The sequence below is a fragment of the Carica papaya genome, chromosome 8 (assembly GCF_054855325.1).
Source record: "Carica papaya isolate Zhongbai chromosome 8, ASM5485532v1, whole genome shotgun sequence".
NCBI classification, from domain to species: domain Eukaryota; kingdom Viridiplantae; phylum Streptophyta; class Magnoliopsida; order Brassicales; family Caricaceae; genus Carica; species Carica papaya.
Genome location: NC_142316.1, coordinates 34,565,650 through 34,583,677, shown reverse-complemented (window position 1 = coordinate 34,583,677; position 18,028 = coordinate 34,565,650). Strand labels below are relative to the sequence as shown.

General features: G+C 34.4%; 4 protein-coding genes across 5 annotated transcripts; 3 read left to right on the top strand and 1 right to left on the bottom strand.

Annotated features, from left to right (window-relative positions):
- Window positions 1-411: 411 nt before the first annotated feature.
- POLD2 (DNA polymerase delta small subunit) lies at window positions 412-7,157 on the top strand. Of its 2 annotated transcripts, none has more exons than XM_022038207.2 (15): window positions 412-572; window positions 753-882; window positions 1,698-1,804; window positions 1,973-2,099; window positions 2,725-2,832; window positions 2,979-3,091; window positions 3,184-3,267; window positions 3,984-4,055; window positions 4,988-5,059; window positions 5,138-5,229; window positions 5,309-5,436; window positions 5,684-5,785; window positions 5,886-5,953; window positions 6,266-6,338; window positions 6,848-7,157. In XM_022038207.2, exons 1-14 carry the CDS (start codon window positions 507-509, stop codon window positions 6,329-6,331), a joined length of 1,335 nt encoding a protein of 444 aa, XP_021893899.2. In that variant the 5' UTR covers window positions 412-506; the 3' UTR covers window positions 6,332-6,338; window positions 6,848-7,157. The 2 variants fall into 2 exon arrangements, with proteins under 2 accessions (XP_021893899.2, XP_021893900.2); XM_022038208.2 differs by having other exon boundaries at window positions 413-572; window positions 3,987-4,055.
- A 130-nt stretch (window positions 7,158-7,287) lies between these two features.
- LOC110811761 (uncharacterized) lies at window positions 7,288-8,351 on the top strand. Its single transcript, XM_022038325.2, has 2 exons — window positions 7,288-7,932; window positions 8,057-8,351. The coding sequence occupies exons 1-2, from the start codon at window positions 7,609-7,611 to the stop codon at window positions 8,144-8,146; spliced, it is 414 nt and encodes a 137-aa protein (XP_021894017.2). The 5' UTR covers window positions 7,288-7,608; the 3' UTR covers window positions 8,147-8,351.
- Window positions 8,352-10,526: 2,175 nt separating this feature from the next.
- On the top strand, window positions 10,527-13,722 carry LOC110811776 (Protein phosphatase 2C family protein). Its single transcript, XM_022038343.2, has 4 exons — window positions 10,527-11,472; window positions 12,504-12,868; window positions 12,950-13,186; window positions 13,279-13,722. The coding sequence occupies exons 1-4, from the start codon at window positions 11,169-11,171 to the stop codon at window positions 13,552-13,554; spliced, it is 1,182 nt and encodes a 393-aa protein (XP_021894035.1). The 5' UTR covers window positions 10,527-11,168; the 3' UTR covers window positions 13,555-13,722.
- A 296-nt stretch (window positions 13,723-14,018) lies between these two features.
- Window positions 14,019-17,380, bottom strand: LOC110811697 (actin). Its single transcript, XM_088210057.1, has 5 exons — window positions 17,250-17,380; window positions 16,336-16,405; window positions 15,813-16,206; window positions 14,850-15,463; window positions 14,019-14,366 (listed from the first exon to the last, which is right to left on the bottom strand). Exons 2-5 carry the CDS (start codon window positions 16,393-16,395, stop codon window positions 14,301-14,303), a joined length of 1,134 nt encoding a protein of 377 aa, XP_088066183.1. The 5' UTR covers window positions 16,396-16,405; window positions 17,250-17,380; the 3' UTR covers window positions 14,019-14,300.
- Between the last annotated feature and the right edge of the window lie 648 nt (window positions 17,381-18,028).

Genomic DNA, 18,028 nt, shown 5'->3' with positions numbered 1-18,028 from the left:
AAGTGAATTTTATATCTTATAACTTTTTATAAACATATTAGTTAATAACTATAACTGTCCATATCGATATTACATATAAATATAAAAAAATTAAAGATTATAATTATCCGTAATAAATTACAAATATTAATATATATAAAATAAATACGAACAAAGTTGCCAGTATTAAATTTAAATCATATCAAATTGGAATTATCTTTTCTTATATAAATTTTGTATGGCATAAAGTTTTTATTTTAGAAATTAAATTTATATTTTTTAAAAATAAATTATCTAAATATAAATTAAATAAATAATTTATTTTCGGACGAGAAGATCCATTCGGCCGAAGACCCGAAACCCATAATGGAAGTCCGGATCTTTTTTATTTAGAGAGTAAAAATAAAAGCCAAAAAACGAAATGGAGACGGAAGGTATCGAACCCGGTACCACTGACTGTCGTCCATAACTCCTTACGAGCTTCTTTATGATGGAAGATCCCTCTAAACCAGTTCTATTTTCCCGCCATGGAAGCCATGGAAATCGACTCAGAGAAAACTATTCAAAGGAAGCAATCCACTTACCAATCTCTGGTTAATCTCCTATTTTTCTTTAATTATATCTTTTTTTTTCTTTTTGTTCTCATTCAGCGTTTGAACTCAAGAATTTTCTGTTGCCATATTTTATAATTTCAGCACGATTCTCAAATAATCGAAGCTCTTTTTACTTGTTCTCCTTTATTTTTGGCTTACTGGGTCATTATTTTCAAGCAGGATGAAGTTTTCAAGGTTCAAAATGAGATGTATAGGGGTCAACAGTACAGTCAAATTTACTTTGCTCGTCTGCATCTGATGAGAACTTTGCTCTATTCTCTTGTTCCCAACTGGAAACCTCATTTCCCTGGTATTTTTTCTTTACTCTCTCTCTCCCTCTCTCTCTCTCTCTACTATCTGTTTCCACTTCTCGAAATCAATTTACATTTTCAGATTTTGGTTAGCTTTACTGAGTTTTGGTCTTTCTTGCTCTCCAATTTGAATGTTCATGGTAACCTGAGCATATAACTTGGCTGCTTTGTGAAAGCTTCTTTCGGTGTTTATATATTTATCGATACGCACGCCCGTTGGGAGATTTTGTAGTGTTTCAATTGTTGCTTTCATGCATGAAGGATTATGGTGACTTTGAGGTCTTTGGGGTTTGACGGATTTGGTAATCTCGTGCTATATGGATATTAATTTTATGTTACTATCGACAATGATATGATATTCAGCCATTATTGTTATTGGTTAGGTTCTTGGTTCTCGCATTTATTTAGAGGGAATTCCTGATTCTAGAATCTAGGGTTTTTGAGTTTGAGGTAAGTGTTTAAGCTTTTCAGGAAGCAGAGATGTCTTATACTGTTTGACGAATTTCGCATTGGATTATGAGAAGCAGAGTCTGTCTTATACCATTTGGCACTTGTTTTACTGATTGATTTTTTTCAGAGAATTGATGTAGTTGATTGTTGCTGCACCTGCATGGTTCATGAAATGTGAAATCTGCATATTATGTACCAGAACATGTCAATTTTTCCGACAAATCTGTATATTGGTTGAAGTAAAAGTTAATATTTCCTGTGGCAACTTATATGGCCACAATATTTATGAGATATATAGGATTTTGAGTTGCAAAATTTAAAAAGTTTTAATGGACTGACGGAGAAGTTATTTGCTGGATTGCAGTTTGTACGGTGTTGGGACTTGAAGAAGGGAAAGAATGCATCATTGTTGGAACCCTTTATAAACATATGAAACTCAAACCTTCTATTCTTGCCGAGTACTCTACACAGGTACAGCTGTTAATAGATAAGTATCATTATGTTTTTTCTTATAAATTAGCAAAACTGAGATATGAATCATGCTGCACAAAATTCTCATTTCAAAAGTTATTTCTGCCAAGCTGAGATATGACTAATGCCACAAATTTTTGGCTTCAAAGATTCTTTTGCAATTTGCAGAGATCTGCCAGCCCACTTGTTAAGCCTCATAATTTTATGCACAAAGATGATCAATTGGTTTTGGAAGATGAAAGTGGAAGAGTTAAGCTTGCTGGAACTCTGCTTTCGCGGTCAGTATATGTAACAGGTTTGTACGATGAACATTTTACTGTCGAGTAGGCAGGTCTCCTTTTGGTTCATGTGGTTGCAGCATGTAGAGAGGGTCGAGTGGGGCTACTGTTTCTGCTCTTTGTTGAAGCAAGCATCAAATACAGGCCTTCGGTAAAACAACCGGAGAATTATACCAAATGAGCTATCAATGCATTGAATTTCTAGTTATTGTGCTTAAAATTCAGATGGTTCATTTTATGGAGAATTTCTTTTATATTGGTCCACGAACACATGCACATCTTATGGAAAACTTTTGCAGTTATGAAAATTTCATTTGTTGAAAATGCTGTCATTTAATTCATAATTCATCTACTGGGTAAATGTCAACGAAATATTATGAATGAATGAAGTATGGTAAGACTTTGTAGTTAATCATCCTAGATGTATTCTCTTGTCTTGGTTTATACATTTTCCTCTTTCTCTATTTTCTTACTGTTTCAATTTGTTTACTGATCTTTTATATTCCCTGATTGTGGTAGTTTAATTAGGCAGTTTTACTTTCATGGTTATTTCTCTGGAAATTTAACTCTTTGGATATAATATTTTTCAAATAATTTCAGAGCATTCTTATTTATTTTGCATCAATGTAATGCATTTGATAGGTGTTATTGTTGCTCTGCATGGAAAGGAAACAAGTGCTGGCGAATTCTTTGTTCAAGATGTCTTAAAAGCTGGTCTGCCACCACAGATAGAGCTCCCACTGAAATCAAGTATGAGAATGAGATAATATATTTCTCTTTGCCCATTTGGTGTATTCCATGTGGAAGTGTCATTTCACTTGCTTTTAAGTCAAACAGTCTCAATCAATTCATGTCTGCAAGCATTTTCTTGAGGTGTTAAGTTTCACTATGCACAGGGGAGGATAAGTACGTTATTTTCGTATCGGGGATCAGCGTTGGAAGCAGTTCTAACCCTCTCCAGTTTCAGCTCCTTGTTGATCATCTAACGGGACATCTGGGAGATGAGGAGGTTGGGCAGATTCATTGTCTTCAACCTACTGTTGGCACAATTCTTTCTGTTAAACTTTTAATCTTGCTCATTCCATGCTACTAACTCAACAGGAACAAGGTATTGCAGCACAGATAGTTCATGTTGTAATTGCTGGAAATTCTGTTGACATGCCGCGTGGACTTTTTAATGGACAGGTAACATTACTTAATAATATCTTCCACTTAATGTTAGGTGCTTTCTACTAAAATCTTTTCCATGGTTATTGAAAAAGAGAAATTTTCATGTTGCTTTGAGCTTTGTGTGGGGAAGTGAATGTCAGAATTCTCCGGTAAAGTCTCCGAAAATTATCCTTATATTAGAATTAAGAAGCATCTTCTAACTTATGTGTGACTTACCTCATGTTGATATGTCACCTGATAACTTCATTAAATAATCTGCTGGTTGTTAGATTTCGCTGTCAAGGAGATTTTATTAGACACATAATGTGAGATTTCAGAAAACTTGCAGTATTTATCTTTAAGTATCTGTGTCATAAATATGACAAAAAGTATTAACGCCATTTTTGTTTACTTGTTAACTATGAATGTTAGTTATTCTATCACTGTTCCTGTCTTTTCGCCTTCTGTCTTCTTTTCTGTGGCTATGTATGTATCATATCTAGGGGGAATGGGTTGGGTTTTACCCATTCTCCTGTTGCATCTTTTCTGTACTCAGTGCTTCCAAGGGCAGTATAGAAGGAATTGTATTCGTGAATTACAAGGAAATTGCTTTCTGTAATATGTTATTACCTGCTTTGAAGTGGTTTGCTCAAAATTTCTTTTTTCTGGATTTATTTTTCTGAATGATTAATTGATACCATATATTAGTTCTTATAGATGATCCCCATTTTATCCTTTGATGGTCATTTTAGCAGAATTTGTCTTCAAGGGACCAGTCAAGGCTGTCTGAGCCCATCAAAGAGCTGGATATCTTATTAACTCAGGTTCTTTTCACTAATAATGGGACAAATCATATTCTAATAATTTTGTAGCTTGAAATTTTTATATTCTGTATCTATGATTTTCTTTGAGATTTTTTTTAATAGCAAAATTTCAATAAATAAATAAATAATTCTAATTTTTAGATTATCTTAAAAAATAACACTAAAAATAAAAATAAGTAAAGTCTTTTAAAAATGCTAAAAGTTCAAATTTAAAAGAAGGAAGTATGAAAAGGTTGTTTTGTCGGCAACCAAACTCTCTGGCGACTGCAATCCCCACCACACTGCCCACCTTTTCCTTTGCCACCCGATCCCCATTTGTTGTTCCGCCATGATTTTGCTGCTCAAGCTGTGGCTTGATAATTTACTAATCCTTGTTTTTATTCTGCTTCTCTTCTTCAAGAATCAAGGTGTCCTCTCCAGCATCTTTTCATACTCAGATAGCCTTGTCAATGCCCTCGTCAACCTGGAATTACCAAAAAAAAAAGATTATTCTTTTCGTTAAAGAAAGCCCGCAAAAGGAAGTTGTCGGTCAGTCCTATCCATGGAGATTTTGCTGCACCTACAATGTAGTGCAGAAGAGATGAACGGCTGCTAAATTGGAAGATTTTGATTTTTAAAATTTTTAATAATTTTTTTTGTTTTAATTTTTAGAAATAGTTTGAACATTATTAATTCTTTTTAGCTGTTAACAATTATAAAGTTCTTAAATCTAAGCCTGCGTTTCCAATATAACTGTGTTACATTGGCTCAAACTACACTTGCTGAAATTACCTCAAAAGGAACCACAGAAATTTAATCTGAAAACCACAATCTGAAAAACCTCAGATCACAAGTGAGTGCACTGTAATTTTCCCTTAATAATTTTAAGTTAGCTTTTTTTTGTCCCTTCGTCATGATGGAATTGCTTAATAATTACTAATATTCATATTTAGATTGCTGCAGGCCTGTCCTTAGATATCATGCCAGGGCCAAAAGACCCAGCAAATTTCTCATTACCTCAGCAGGTTTTATATTGTATATTTGAAATATATCTACATTTTGGTTGTGTATTTCATTTGATCGGATCATTCTTTTCCCTTCAGCCTTTGCATAGATGTCTTTTTCCTGGTTCGGCAACTTACAACACCTTTAGATCTTGTACCAACCCTCATTGTTTTGAGCTAGACAATGTCAGGTAATATGTACATATTGTTTTACTGGTAGTATTTATAAGAAGTGGATATAGACTGACAACTTAGCCTGTGAGTTTCCAGATTTCTTGGAACATCTGGACAGAACATTGAGGATCTTGAGAAGTACTCAGAGGCAAAAGATAAGATTGAATTTATGGAAAGAACACTGCAATGGAGGCATCTCGCACCAACAGCACCTAATACACTTGGTAAAAGTCATACATCATTCTTGATATTCAATCTGTAATCAATTTATTTGGTAATTTTTTCCAATCATTTTCTTGTGAATTTATGGTAACGAAGCGTGTGGGATCTTCCCAGACCAAGAATACATATGATAAAGAAGTTAGCAGCGTGATTTATTGAAAGTCAATAGAGAGTGATAATTCAAGTGTGATTTAGTCCTTTTCTCCCCTATGTGCTTGAATTTGAATTTCTCGCGTTACTTTTGTCCAGGGTGTTATCCTTTCACTGATAGGGATCCTTTCTTAATTGAGAGCTGTCCTCATGTTTATTTCATTGGTAATCAGGATAAATATGACACTCGCTTGTTAAAAGGTATGTTCTCTGGTTATTTAATGACTTCCAATGTTGATTTTTTAAAGCCAGTTATGGGGAAAAAAGTGTTACGTGTACCTTCTGACACATTGGCGTGCAGGGTCAGAAGGACAATTGGTTAGACTAATCTGCATTCCTAAGTTCTGTGAGACGGCAGTTGCTGTTGTGGTAAGCTTTTCTGTTAGTTTCAGGATGCTGAAAATGAAACCGATCTACAATTATTAGTAATTGGAACATTACATATCATGCAAATTTGTCCATGCCTAGTCAGCTTGTGTATGGTTGTATGCTTGTGCATGTTTCCTTGCATCTCCAGAAGATACAATAATAAGCAAAATGCAAGTGGATTTTAAAAAATTCATGCTTTGATAAATTCGCACTATTTTGATATTAATTCTGCAAGAAATACGTGAAGTTAATTCTTTTTCTCAGATAATATTCGTCTTTAATTCTCATGTTTACTTCCCTTTTATGCTGCAGCTTAACATGAAAAATCTTGAATGCCATACAATCAGTTTCGGGACTCAAATAAGCTCACAGCACTAGCAACAAGGTACAGTTTTAGCGCACATGAACCTTTACCATTTACTTGATAACTGCTTCCAAGGGACTACCTCGTGGATTGGAAGAAAAACATTTGAACTGATCAAAAGTAAATTTTTACTGGCTGTTATATGGTTTTCATTTCTTAATTGAGCTAGCCTATTGTAACTCAATTGAATTCATTCTTCTCTTCTATTGGATAAAGAGTTTAATTATTTACAGCTGAATTTTTTTATCATAACCTTCCATTAGTTTTTCATGTATTAAAAAAAGAAACAACCCATCGCCAGTTTTCAGTACATCCTGTGTCTTGCAGTCTTGAAATTCATTCAAACATTGGAATTTTCACTTGGGAGATGCCAATGTCGATATTGTAGAAGGTTCTGCAAAAGGCGTAATGTTGTATAGAGTTGGCACGTTTCTCTGCTTGTGCATAACTTCATCCCCATTTCTGCGAATATTTCAGGAACTACCTGAGCGAACCTTATGAATTCATATGGTGAAATTTTGAACTTTCAGGTTTGAGAAACATCAAATTCTCTCGAGATTTCTTGGAAGTCTCGTCAAAATGAAATTACGAAAGATGACAACGTACAACCAGAAAACTGAACTTGATGGCAGAGATTACTTAGACTAATAAGAGTTTTAGCTAACAAACCTTAAAGATTTTGGATCGTTGTATGTTGGTCCAACCTCCGAATCTCTTTAGAGATTTCGGGTTGGATGCAGCAAGGAGCTGCCTTAGAATATTTATCCAAATACATATATAAACAAGGGTGTTGATACATATATTTATTTATATGTATTTGAATATGTAATTTTTCTTGAATTTTGCAGTTAATTTATCAGTTTTTAAATATTCGTAAATTAAATTATAGATTTTACTGAATTAAATATATATATTTTTTTAATTTTTAAACTTAGTCTCATGAAAATTCAAAACAACATATCAGTGTAAAATTTACCTCAGTTAATAATTGTCTGGGAATGATACGTTATTGTCTACCCTAAATCACATGCCAATGTTCCCAATCATTGTCCTCTTCTTCTTCTTCCTCCGTATTGTTGGCTTCCATTATTAATCCTCCAACGGCTATATTTTTCCTTCACATTATTCAAATTATTCCTAACGGTCCATTTTCCCACATAATAGCTCACTTGCTAACCAACAAAATCAAATCTCCACCCTAACCTATTCCTATCCCTAATTCCTATTCACCTTCTTCTTCCTCTTTTCTCTCTCTCTCTCTCTCTCTCTCTCTCTCTCTCTCTGTTCTGCAATGGAGGTTACTAATGAAAATACCAAAGTTCAACACGTCACCAAAAAGTCATCGGACGAGTTGCTTAGGAAATTTGCCGAACTGGAATCAGATCCCGCCGATGAAGCTGCGGCCAGGAAGGAGTTAAGGTTGGCGAAAAGGCGGAGGAGAGTCGCCGGAAAGTTGAGAGGATCTGATAATGGTAGTGGAAGCTTGGTGGAGATAAAATGGCTTCTTCCCCCGGCAACCAGGAGGTGTGCATTGGTTAGGCAACTTGGGATTGGAAGGTCAATGATTAAAGCTAGAGATCTCAGGAACAAATCTTTCATTGGAACCATTGAAAAGGTGAATACATACGTACGTACATATATTCATACACAAAAACATACGCCTATGCACATATTCTCCAAAAAGTATATGGATTTAGTATCTCGATTTAATCTCTGTTATCGAATTCTTTCACTTGCAGACATGGCGAAAAACTGTAGAAGGAGCTTCTAGAGTTTTTATGGACAAGCACTATAATAGGCACAGGCGTTTGATTAATGATGCTGCTTAATCTCAGCTATATATATATATATATATAATATCCTCGTGATCAGAATTACAGAAGCTTCAGTTGCGTACCAACTCCCAAGGGAGAGGAGAAAGGTTCAAAATTCAAGATTTGTACATCAGAGAGTCATTTTTTTTTTCTTTACCTGCTTTCTATTCACATTTTTTTACTGTCTACAATGAACAAATGAAGGTAATTTCCATTTCAATTCATTAAATTTTTCTAACTTACTGTGAGTACATGAATTCTCTGCAAAAGGTGAAATTATACATTTGGTGAAATTGATTTTTAAAATTCTAATTACAAATTTATACATTTAGATGTGAAATTGTAATTGAAATACAAAAAATTAAAGTCAAAAGTAGAGTAAAACAATCCTTTAATCTCATTGGGTTATTGACATATTCTAAGTTGAATATGGGATCGAGCAAATGTATAATGTAATGTTAGATATATACGTAGTGGGTCAAATTTTCTAAAAACCAAGCAAATGAAATTTCTAATTACCCAAAACTCAAACGATTGAAACAAGCAAATACATAATATGATGATCAATTAGGTTTTAATGTTAGATATACATAGTGGGTCAAAATTTCTAATTACATATATTAACTTGGGTTATTGACATATTCTAAGTTGAATATGGGATCAAGCAAATGTATAATGTAATGTTAGATATACATAGTGGGTCAAAATTTCTAATTACCCAAAACTCATATGATTGAAACAAGCAAATACATAATATGATGATCAATTAAGTTTAATGTTAGATATACATAATGGGTCAAAATTTCTAATTACATATATTAAGTTGGGTTATTGACATATTCTAAGTTGAATATGGGATCAAGCAAATGTATAATGTAATGCTAGATATATACATAGTGGGTCAAAATTTATAAAAAGCAAGCAAATGAAATTTCTAATTACCCAAAACTCATATGATTGAAACAAGAAAATACATAATATGATATGATCAATTAGGTTTAATGTTAGATATACATAGTGGGTCAAAATTTTTAAAATGCAAGCAAATGAAATTTCTAATTATCCCAAAACTCATATGATTGAAACAAGCAAATATTATATTGATTATAGTACACATCCCTTTTGAAAAAAGCCAAAAGGGGCATACACACACACACACACACACACCCAATTTCTCCAGCCTTTTTGGGATGAGATTGAGATTGAGATTGACCCCACAAACGAATCACAGCCGTCTGATTTAATCTTTTGTGGGTTGATTGATTGATTGATTGATTTGGGTCAAGACATGTAATCTTTAATGCAACCGTATTGCTGGTGATGAATCTCATGGGGATTTAGATTTAGGTAAACTGAAAACCCAAGAAAAAGCCAGCTTTCACATGTCAAAGATCACATGGTTTCTGAGTGTTTCTTTTGGATTTGGAAAAGAACATGCCTCTACCATATAACTAATATTTACTTTGCTTAAGTTTTAAGGTCATTCAATTTTTCAACACTCACATTATTTTCTTCTCTTTTTTTTCTTAATATTTTTGTCGAATCACTTTATATTATTATATGTAATTCTTTGATGAAAACTTAAACGTGAACGGGTAAAAAATTTGAGTGATTCGGACAAATTTTAAATACGAATCGACTTTTAAGAAATTATTGAACAATAAAATACAAATTCGTACATCGTACCAAAGGGTATTTTATTGTTTAATAATTTAAGTTGATTTTTCGTAAGTAATCGATGAAATATTTTGTATTCGGTATGAAAAAATTCGACCCGAGATTTAATTCTTTTAAAAAAGTTAAGGAAGCATTTCAAAATTTTGGACATTTTAAAATATGTACAACAAGAATTTATATTTTTTTAAATATTCGATTATAAAATTATATAAAAAAATTAATAATTTATATTTATTTTATAAATATTAATTGTAGTTATTACTCTTTAAGATAATAGAATAATAATTTTTTTTTTCAATGTATACATACATAAAAATTTATTGGCTCAAAATTTCAAATATTATTAGTCAAAATAATCTATAAAGAATAATAATTTTGGGCAGACATTATTATTTTTTTTTTTTTGTAAATTAGAATTTCTGACTCTCTTTTTTTTTGTAAAATAAATAAATAAATAAATAAATATACGAAAGAAGAAGATTTCAGAGAAGAAACCCAGCTGGGGTAACCCCCTAAGATTCAGCGACGTCGTAATCCAAACAATAATGGCAATCTTGTAAATATCTGACACTCGGAGGGGTATTAAAGTAATTCCAACAGATCGTAAAAATATAAAAAAATTTAGTAAAAAACAGTCTGTAATGTTCACGCGCTTATGTCAACTTTTTCCCTTCCATCTTTCTCTCTCCTCTCCACAATTTGTCCACATAAAAGTCTCCAAAAACTCAGATCTTTTCAGTGCTTCTTCAACTTCAACCTGCTCCCTCTCCCTCTCTCTCTCTCTCTCTCTCTCTCTCTCTCTCTCTCTCTCTCTCTCATTAACACATTTTTACTCTTTGATTCAACATTTTCTTGGAATCTTGGTAATTTCTAGTTTTTCCAAATCAGGATTAATATTTTTGTTTTTTCCACATTCATCTCTTAATCCGAGTGTAGACTCACTCTCCCTCTATTTCTCCTTTTTGATCCAGCACTAACTTTTTTTTTTTTAATTGTTTGATTTTCCTTACAGTTTTCACCCTCTGAAACCATGATTTATTGCTCTATCAACTGGGTTTTACTTTGAAATCAAACTGCCTTTTAATTTCTTTATGGTTTCTGGAAGGAAACCCAGTTCTCATTTTGCTAAATCAATGTCTTCCTCATCGGGTTTCTCTTAGTATAAATCTAAATACTCATTAACCTTGTTTTACGATTCTGGTTAAATTTAACCTGCTAGAGTGATTTGATCCAGTAATTAGGGTTTTTCTAGATTGTCCCTTTTGTTTATTTTTCTCTATTTTCTCATTTTATTTTATTTTTTTTTTCTCGCTTAAAGAACAAAATTTAAGGGGAGTATTGCTGGGGAGGGAAATGAGGGATGTTGTCGTGGCTGACAAGGATAGCGCTTGCTTGCTGGAAACCGGTAAGGCGATATGCCCGCATGAGCAAGGATGATGACCTTGACGATTCATCTATCGGGGATTCTCTTCTCTGGTGCAGAGAACTCGACAAGCACTCCTTCGGCGATTTTTCCTTCGCCGTCGTCCAAGCCAACGAGGTTATCGAGGATCACAGCCAAGTCGATACAGGGAATGGCGCCACTTTCGTCGGCGTTTATGACGGACACGGCGGCCCAGAGGCCTCCCGCTACGTCTCTGATCATCTGTTCCTTCACTTAATGAGTGAGTCCTATTTTTTGTTTCCCTTTACTTGGTTTTTGTTTCCATTTAAAGCAATATGTTATCTTGTGTTTGTATTTTGTGGTGGTAATTTAATTGAATCCTGTGATATATGGATGATTTTTGAGGTAATTGACGAGTGCTTTTTGTAAATCTTTTGCAGTGGGTTATATAGGATAGCCATGGCTAAAGGGTTTCCGTATTTAGTATTCATTTTGTCTATATATGTACATATATATACATATATATATATATGTATACTGCAAAACTTTTGAATTTTACATTGGTATTAAAAGGGTGGAATTTTATGAAATTGACAATGTAATTTTCTTGAATTTGTTAAGTGGTTGTATAAGGTACTTCTCTGGAGCTTTTGAATGTTGGAGCAATAGTGTTATATTGGATTGGATCAATTGAGCTTGTGTTTTCTTCTGGGCAAATTTGAAAGCTACAAATTAATTCTTGGGGATTTTGATTTGTTGGTTCTGAGTTGTATTTATTGGTTGTTTTGGCTGTTCTCTAAGCTCTATCTTTGTCCTCATATAACTGTGATTGTTACTGACTTCAGCCAATTATGTAAATTAATGAATCTGTTTGTCTTTTCCCTTGACCTATAGCGTAAATTGGGTTTGAAGGTTTTCGACTTTTTTCTTTTCCTATAATAAAAACTTCATTTCAATGTAAATTTTCAGTTTGGTATGTGGAGTGAATTTTCATTGATTACAGATTGTAATCAACAGTTGATTTTGGAATTTGGTCATTTGGGTTTGATCCCTTGTCTAAGATTTTTACTGAATCGAAAATCTTTAAGGCTTCTGTTGGCTGAGGTTTCTCTTTTTATGGTTTGCTAAGTAACAGTTGCTAATTACAAAAAGCAGAGTTGAGATGCCTCTTGTTGGTAGTAAAGATTTTTCTTCCTGTGGCAAATATCAACTGTATTTTGTGTAAACTGGACGGTGTTAATAGGGAGTCATTGATTCACTTATGAATTTGAATTATGCGTCTTAGAATGCATCTTATGTCTCATTTGACAGGACTTGCTCGAGAAAATGGAAACATTTCCGAAGATATTATTAGAGGTGCTTTTTCTGCAACTGAGGATGGATTTCTTACTCTCGTCCGTAGGACATGTGGGTTAAAACCATTAATTGCAGCAATTGGGTCTTGTTGTTTGGTTGGAGTTATATGGAGAGGAACCTTATATGTTGCTAACGTGGGTGACTCTCGAGCTGTGATAGGATCTGTAGGTAGATCAAATAAGATAGTCGGTGAGCAGTTGACCAAGGATCATAATGCAAGCATGGAGGAGGTCAGACAAGAACTCAGGTCCTTGCATCCTGATGATTCACATATTGTAGTTTTGAAACATGGAGTTTGGCGTATAAAAGGCATAATTCAGGTTAGCTTCTTTTTCTTTCTCGTGTTTCTTTGATATAAAGATAAAAGAATAGTTTTCTTAATATCTATGAACTCATATTAGGTATCTAGATCCATTGGTGACGCATACTTGAAGCGACCGGAGTTTTCTCTTGATCCTTCGTTTCCTCGATTCCATCTCTCTGACCCCATCCGCCGGCCTGTGCTAACAGCAGAACCATCTGTATGTACAAGGGTACTACGACCCAGTGACAAATTTGTTATATTTGCATCAGATGGGCTCTGGGAACATTTGACAAATCAGGAGGCTGTCGAGATCGTGTATAATAATCCACGACCTGTATGTTCATTTCCGTTTACATCATTTCTTCACCTGTTAATAATTTCAGGCATTGATTGGTTTCTTTCTTCTGGTCTTAACTGCATTCCCAGGGAATTGCCAGAAGACTTGTTAAGACAGCTTTAAATGTAGCAGCTAGGAAGAGGGAGATGAGGTACGACGATCTGAAGAAAGTGGAGAAGGGGGTTAGGCGGTTTTTTCATGATGATATTACAGTTGTTGTGATCTTCATAGACCATGAGTTGCTAGGAAAAGAGGTTCCCGTTCCCGGGCTGTCTGTAAAAGGTTTCATTGACACAGTTGGACCATCGAATTTTAGCATTCTGCAGGGAATCGATGCTAATGCTCGATCCACTTACCGGAAATAGACTCTCTGTCAGCTTGAATGAAAATCATCAATCTATTTAGTCTTTTCTGTTTTTTCTTCTCTTACTTTTTGCAACAACAGGTGATTGTTGTTTTGTTTCTGACAAAAAGTGAATTTACAATGCTGGAAGCTGATTTCTTTATAGATTCTGCAACTTCAGAGTGACAAATTACCTGAAGAGTCTTTTAATCTCTTCCTTTTTTCTCTTTCTTCCCTACTTCCATGTGTGCATTCAAAAAGAAATTAATCCATGAATTTTATATCAAATTGAAAGAATGTATGTCTTAACTTTATCATTGTAAAAAGAATGCAAGTGTGAATTTTTTTTCTCAATCTAATTTGCAATCTGATTCAGAAGGAAGGGAAATATATAGATAAGAGGCTGATAATTGAGCTCCAAAAAAAAAAACATTATTATACATAAATGAAATACAATTTTCTCCTTCCGGCATTAACAAATCAAAATAACCCTGAAAAGAATCCCCTGATTCAACCCAAACCAAATCAGTTACAGTACATAATTCTTCTACAATCAAATAGTAGTGTAAGAAAAATGAATTGTCCCCTTGTTCATATGACGTCCAGACATTAAACAGTAGTGAACAAAAAATTAAAAATAAAAACAACAGCCGAAAAATGGGAAAGAAACAGAAGAAGAAAAATATTGCAAGCGCTTGATTAGAAGCCTTCCCGTGTTACAAATGTACTGTATATAGTTCTTCGTCCATCCCTTTTGCTTCGCCTGATTTAGAAGCATTTCCTGTGGACAATTGATGGTCCAGATTCGTCGTACTCTGCCTTCGCTATCCACATCTGCATTCAGGGGAACCAAAATTGTTTTAGATCAAGTTATTGTCCGGGGGGAGGGGGGAAAAAACTAGGAATCATATCATCTGAATATAGATTTATCGAATTCAATCCGAAACTTTGTTGTTCATGTATATAGCTTTGTGTCGTTGACATAAAATCTACACTGCCTCGGGATTATCGTGTCTCAAAGACACTTGTGCAGTAAATCTTTAGAATTAATATTGTGTAACATAAGCTAATTTTTTAGGTGATAATTACTGATTAACCCCACAATCTTACCACATTGCTATAAAATAAATAAACGCTAGAAGTGCAGATATGGCGCTCCCAAGGCACTCTAGTAGAAAAACAGAATAGTTTATAAAGCACGGCAAGCTGTCTGGATATATGTAAAGAAACTAACACGAGATATGCTGCTGCACAGTTTTGAAGTTTCCTTTTCAGTTTCAGTTTACAACACCGGAATTGAAAAATTATGCATCTTACCTGCTGGAAGGTGCTGAGGGATGCCAAAATGGAACCTCCAATCCAGACACTGTACTTCCTCTCTGGTGGTGCTACCACTTTAATCTTCATGCTGCTTGGGGCCAATGCTGTAATTTCCTTGCTCATCCTATCAGCTATGCCCGGGAACATAGTGGAGCCACCACTAAGGACAATGTTGCCGTACAGGTCTTTCCTAATGTCAACATCACACTTCATGATGGAGTTGTATGTGGTTTCATGAATGCCAGCTGCTTCCATTCCAATCATCGATGGTTGGAAGAGGACTTCAGGACAGCGGAATCTTTCTGCACCAATGGTGATGACTTGCCCATCTGGTAGCTCATAGCTCTTCTCCACAGATGAGCTTGTCTTTGCCATCTCTAGTTCTTGTTCATAGTCAAGAGCAATGTAAGATAATTTCTCCTTCATGTCCCTGACAATTTCCCGCTCAGCAGTGGTGGTGAAAGAATAACCGCGTTCAGTCAAGATTTTCATAAGGGCATCCGTAAGATCACGACCTGCCAGATCCAGACGCAGGATGGCATGTGGAAGAGCATAGCCTTCGTAGATGGGAACAGTGTGGCTGACACCGTCTCCAGAGTCCAAGACAATACCTAAACAAAATACATTTAACAATCAGTAAATATCTACTATTATTACTTCCTGCTAAATTTCATAAACTACAGCGGAAAGTGTCCAAACCAAGATTTCCATATGAGTAATACACACAGTTATACTGTTCTTGTTGGGCGTTAAAATGATCGTGAACATCAAGCAAAATACAGACGAGCAGGTTCCCATGATTTCTTCCAACTCATAAATCTATAGGTACATATAACAGTGCTCTATTTTCTACTAGTTAATTTTTTAAAGGTTCTTAACAAAGTTTCCGTCTTTCAATGTAGTTCCTATTAGGCATACATTTTCATTTTTCTAGAGAGGTATTAGTTAATAATTGCTTACCAGTGGTACGACCGCTGGCATAGAGGGAAAGAACAGCCTGAATAGCAACATACATTGCTGGAGTGTTAAAGGTTTCAAACATAATCTGTGTCATCTTCTCCCGATTGGCCTTGGGGTTGAGAGGTGCTTCAGTGAGAAGAACCGGATGCTCTTCTGGAGCCACGCGGAGCTCATTATAGAAAGTGTGATGCCAGATTTTCTCCATGTCATCCCAGTTGCTAACAATACCGTGCTCAATTGGGTATTTCAGAGTTAAAATACCTCTCTTCGATTGAGCCTCATCACCAACATAAGCATCTTTTTGACCCATACCAACCATCACACCAGTATGGCGAGGACGACCCACAATACTGGGAAAAACAGCTCTTGGGGCATCATCTCCGGCAAAACCAGCCTGCAAATTTCGACATCAGATATTAAATTCAGCTCCAGGCTCCTCATCAAGAATGCGGTTAAAATGTTACCTCAAATCAGTCAAGACGTTATCAAATGGGTTTGTCATAACAAGAGTTTAGGGCAATACCTTGACCATTCCAGTGCCATTGTCACAGACAAGAGGCTGAATATCGTCACCTTCTGCCATTTTCTACTTCCTGATACAAAGCGATATCACTTGTTTGTAAAATTCATGAAAAAATAATGTGATCATCTAAAGATTTACAACTTCAAGACCGAAGAGATAACAAAGAAATCTAAATCAACAACATTAACTCATGAGTGAGATCAAAGAAATCTCTAAGACATGATCAAAATGCACATTTTACACAATCACCAATTCCCTTTAATTAGAGAATTGCAAGGGTCGAACATCCTTTTCTTTTTTATAATATAAACCAGTTTTAGATTATCAAATACACAAAGACAATAAGAATTTAAACCGGTTGCCTGAAAAAAACACGAAATAAAATTGCTACAATCTAAACCTCCATTGATCCCCTATAAAGTCCAAATTTGAATTCATATTCATAGCCATTCAGTAGCAAATGCGTTGCTGAAAGATACCGTTCAAATATTTCAGAAGCAAAAACATGAAACAATGCAAAGTTAACGCGTGCATTTTGCAAATTTAGGTTAAACACAACATTTCTCAGCTAGACTGGGATCACGACTAAAATGATAAAACCTTAATATCTGCCGAGGAAATGCATTTTCAGGAAATACAACTGAATCTAACAATGTAGCAAATGTATCAGATCACAATCAGAATAAATAACTATTTAGTAATCAAACGAATATACTTGCATCTTAAACTGGACTAAAATCAACTAATCAGCCTCTTAACGGTTATTATTTAAAAAAAAAGGACAGCAGAATTAGGAACGAACAGATTTCTGAATTTTCTCTTACGATCGAGATACTTTCTCGGACGAGGAAATTAGAATCGATCGAAGAGAAAATCGAATTCAAAGAGGAAAAACAAACGAAAAAGGAACCTACCTTTGGATTCGTGTGAATCTCTCTCTCGCTCTCTGCTAGGCTTTCTAACGGACCGAGCGTATCTCTGTGTGCGTTAAGATACCCGCCCTCTTTGTTTTAAAAAAGGAAAGTCGTGCGTGCAAATGAAATGAAATTCAACTTAAATGAACGTCAAATTCTCTTTTGATAGATCTCAGCCGTCCATCCGGAATATCTTATCTACGGACCCCATGACGACTCACGTTAGTGGTGGAAACAGCTGGCTCGCTTTCGGTTGTTTATTTTTGAAGACTGATATACCCCTATGCTTAATTCAAATGACGTTATTATCCTTTTTGCTTTCAACCACGGGCATTTTAGTAAAATCGCCCAATTTCCCCTCAGGAAATTATTAAAATATTAAAATTTATTATTTTAATTTCATAATCTCATATATTTAATATTGAAATTGAATTTTACACTTATTTTTTTATTTTCCTGTATTAATTGAAAAAATAAAAATACATTCACTTATGAAATTTATTTATTTTTATTAAAATTGATCTTATTTATATTATATATATTTTATTTTTATTTAATAATATTTAAATCTGAATCAAATTTTATATTAAGTAAAAATTAAAATTCAAATAAGGTCTGATGTCAAATTACACTAATACCCTTCGAATTCTTTAGATTATTAAAATGGGACAGAATTGTGAAATTAAAAAAATATAGAGGGGTAAATTAGTCTTTATGCATGACCCTACCGAGGAAAGCAAAGTTTTCTAATTTAGATGCCCTTTCTTTTGATCACTTTA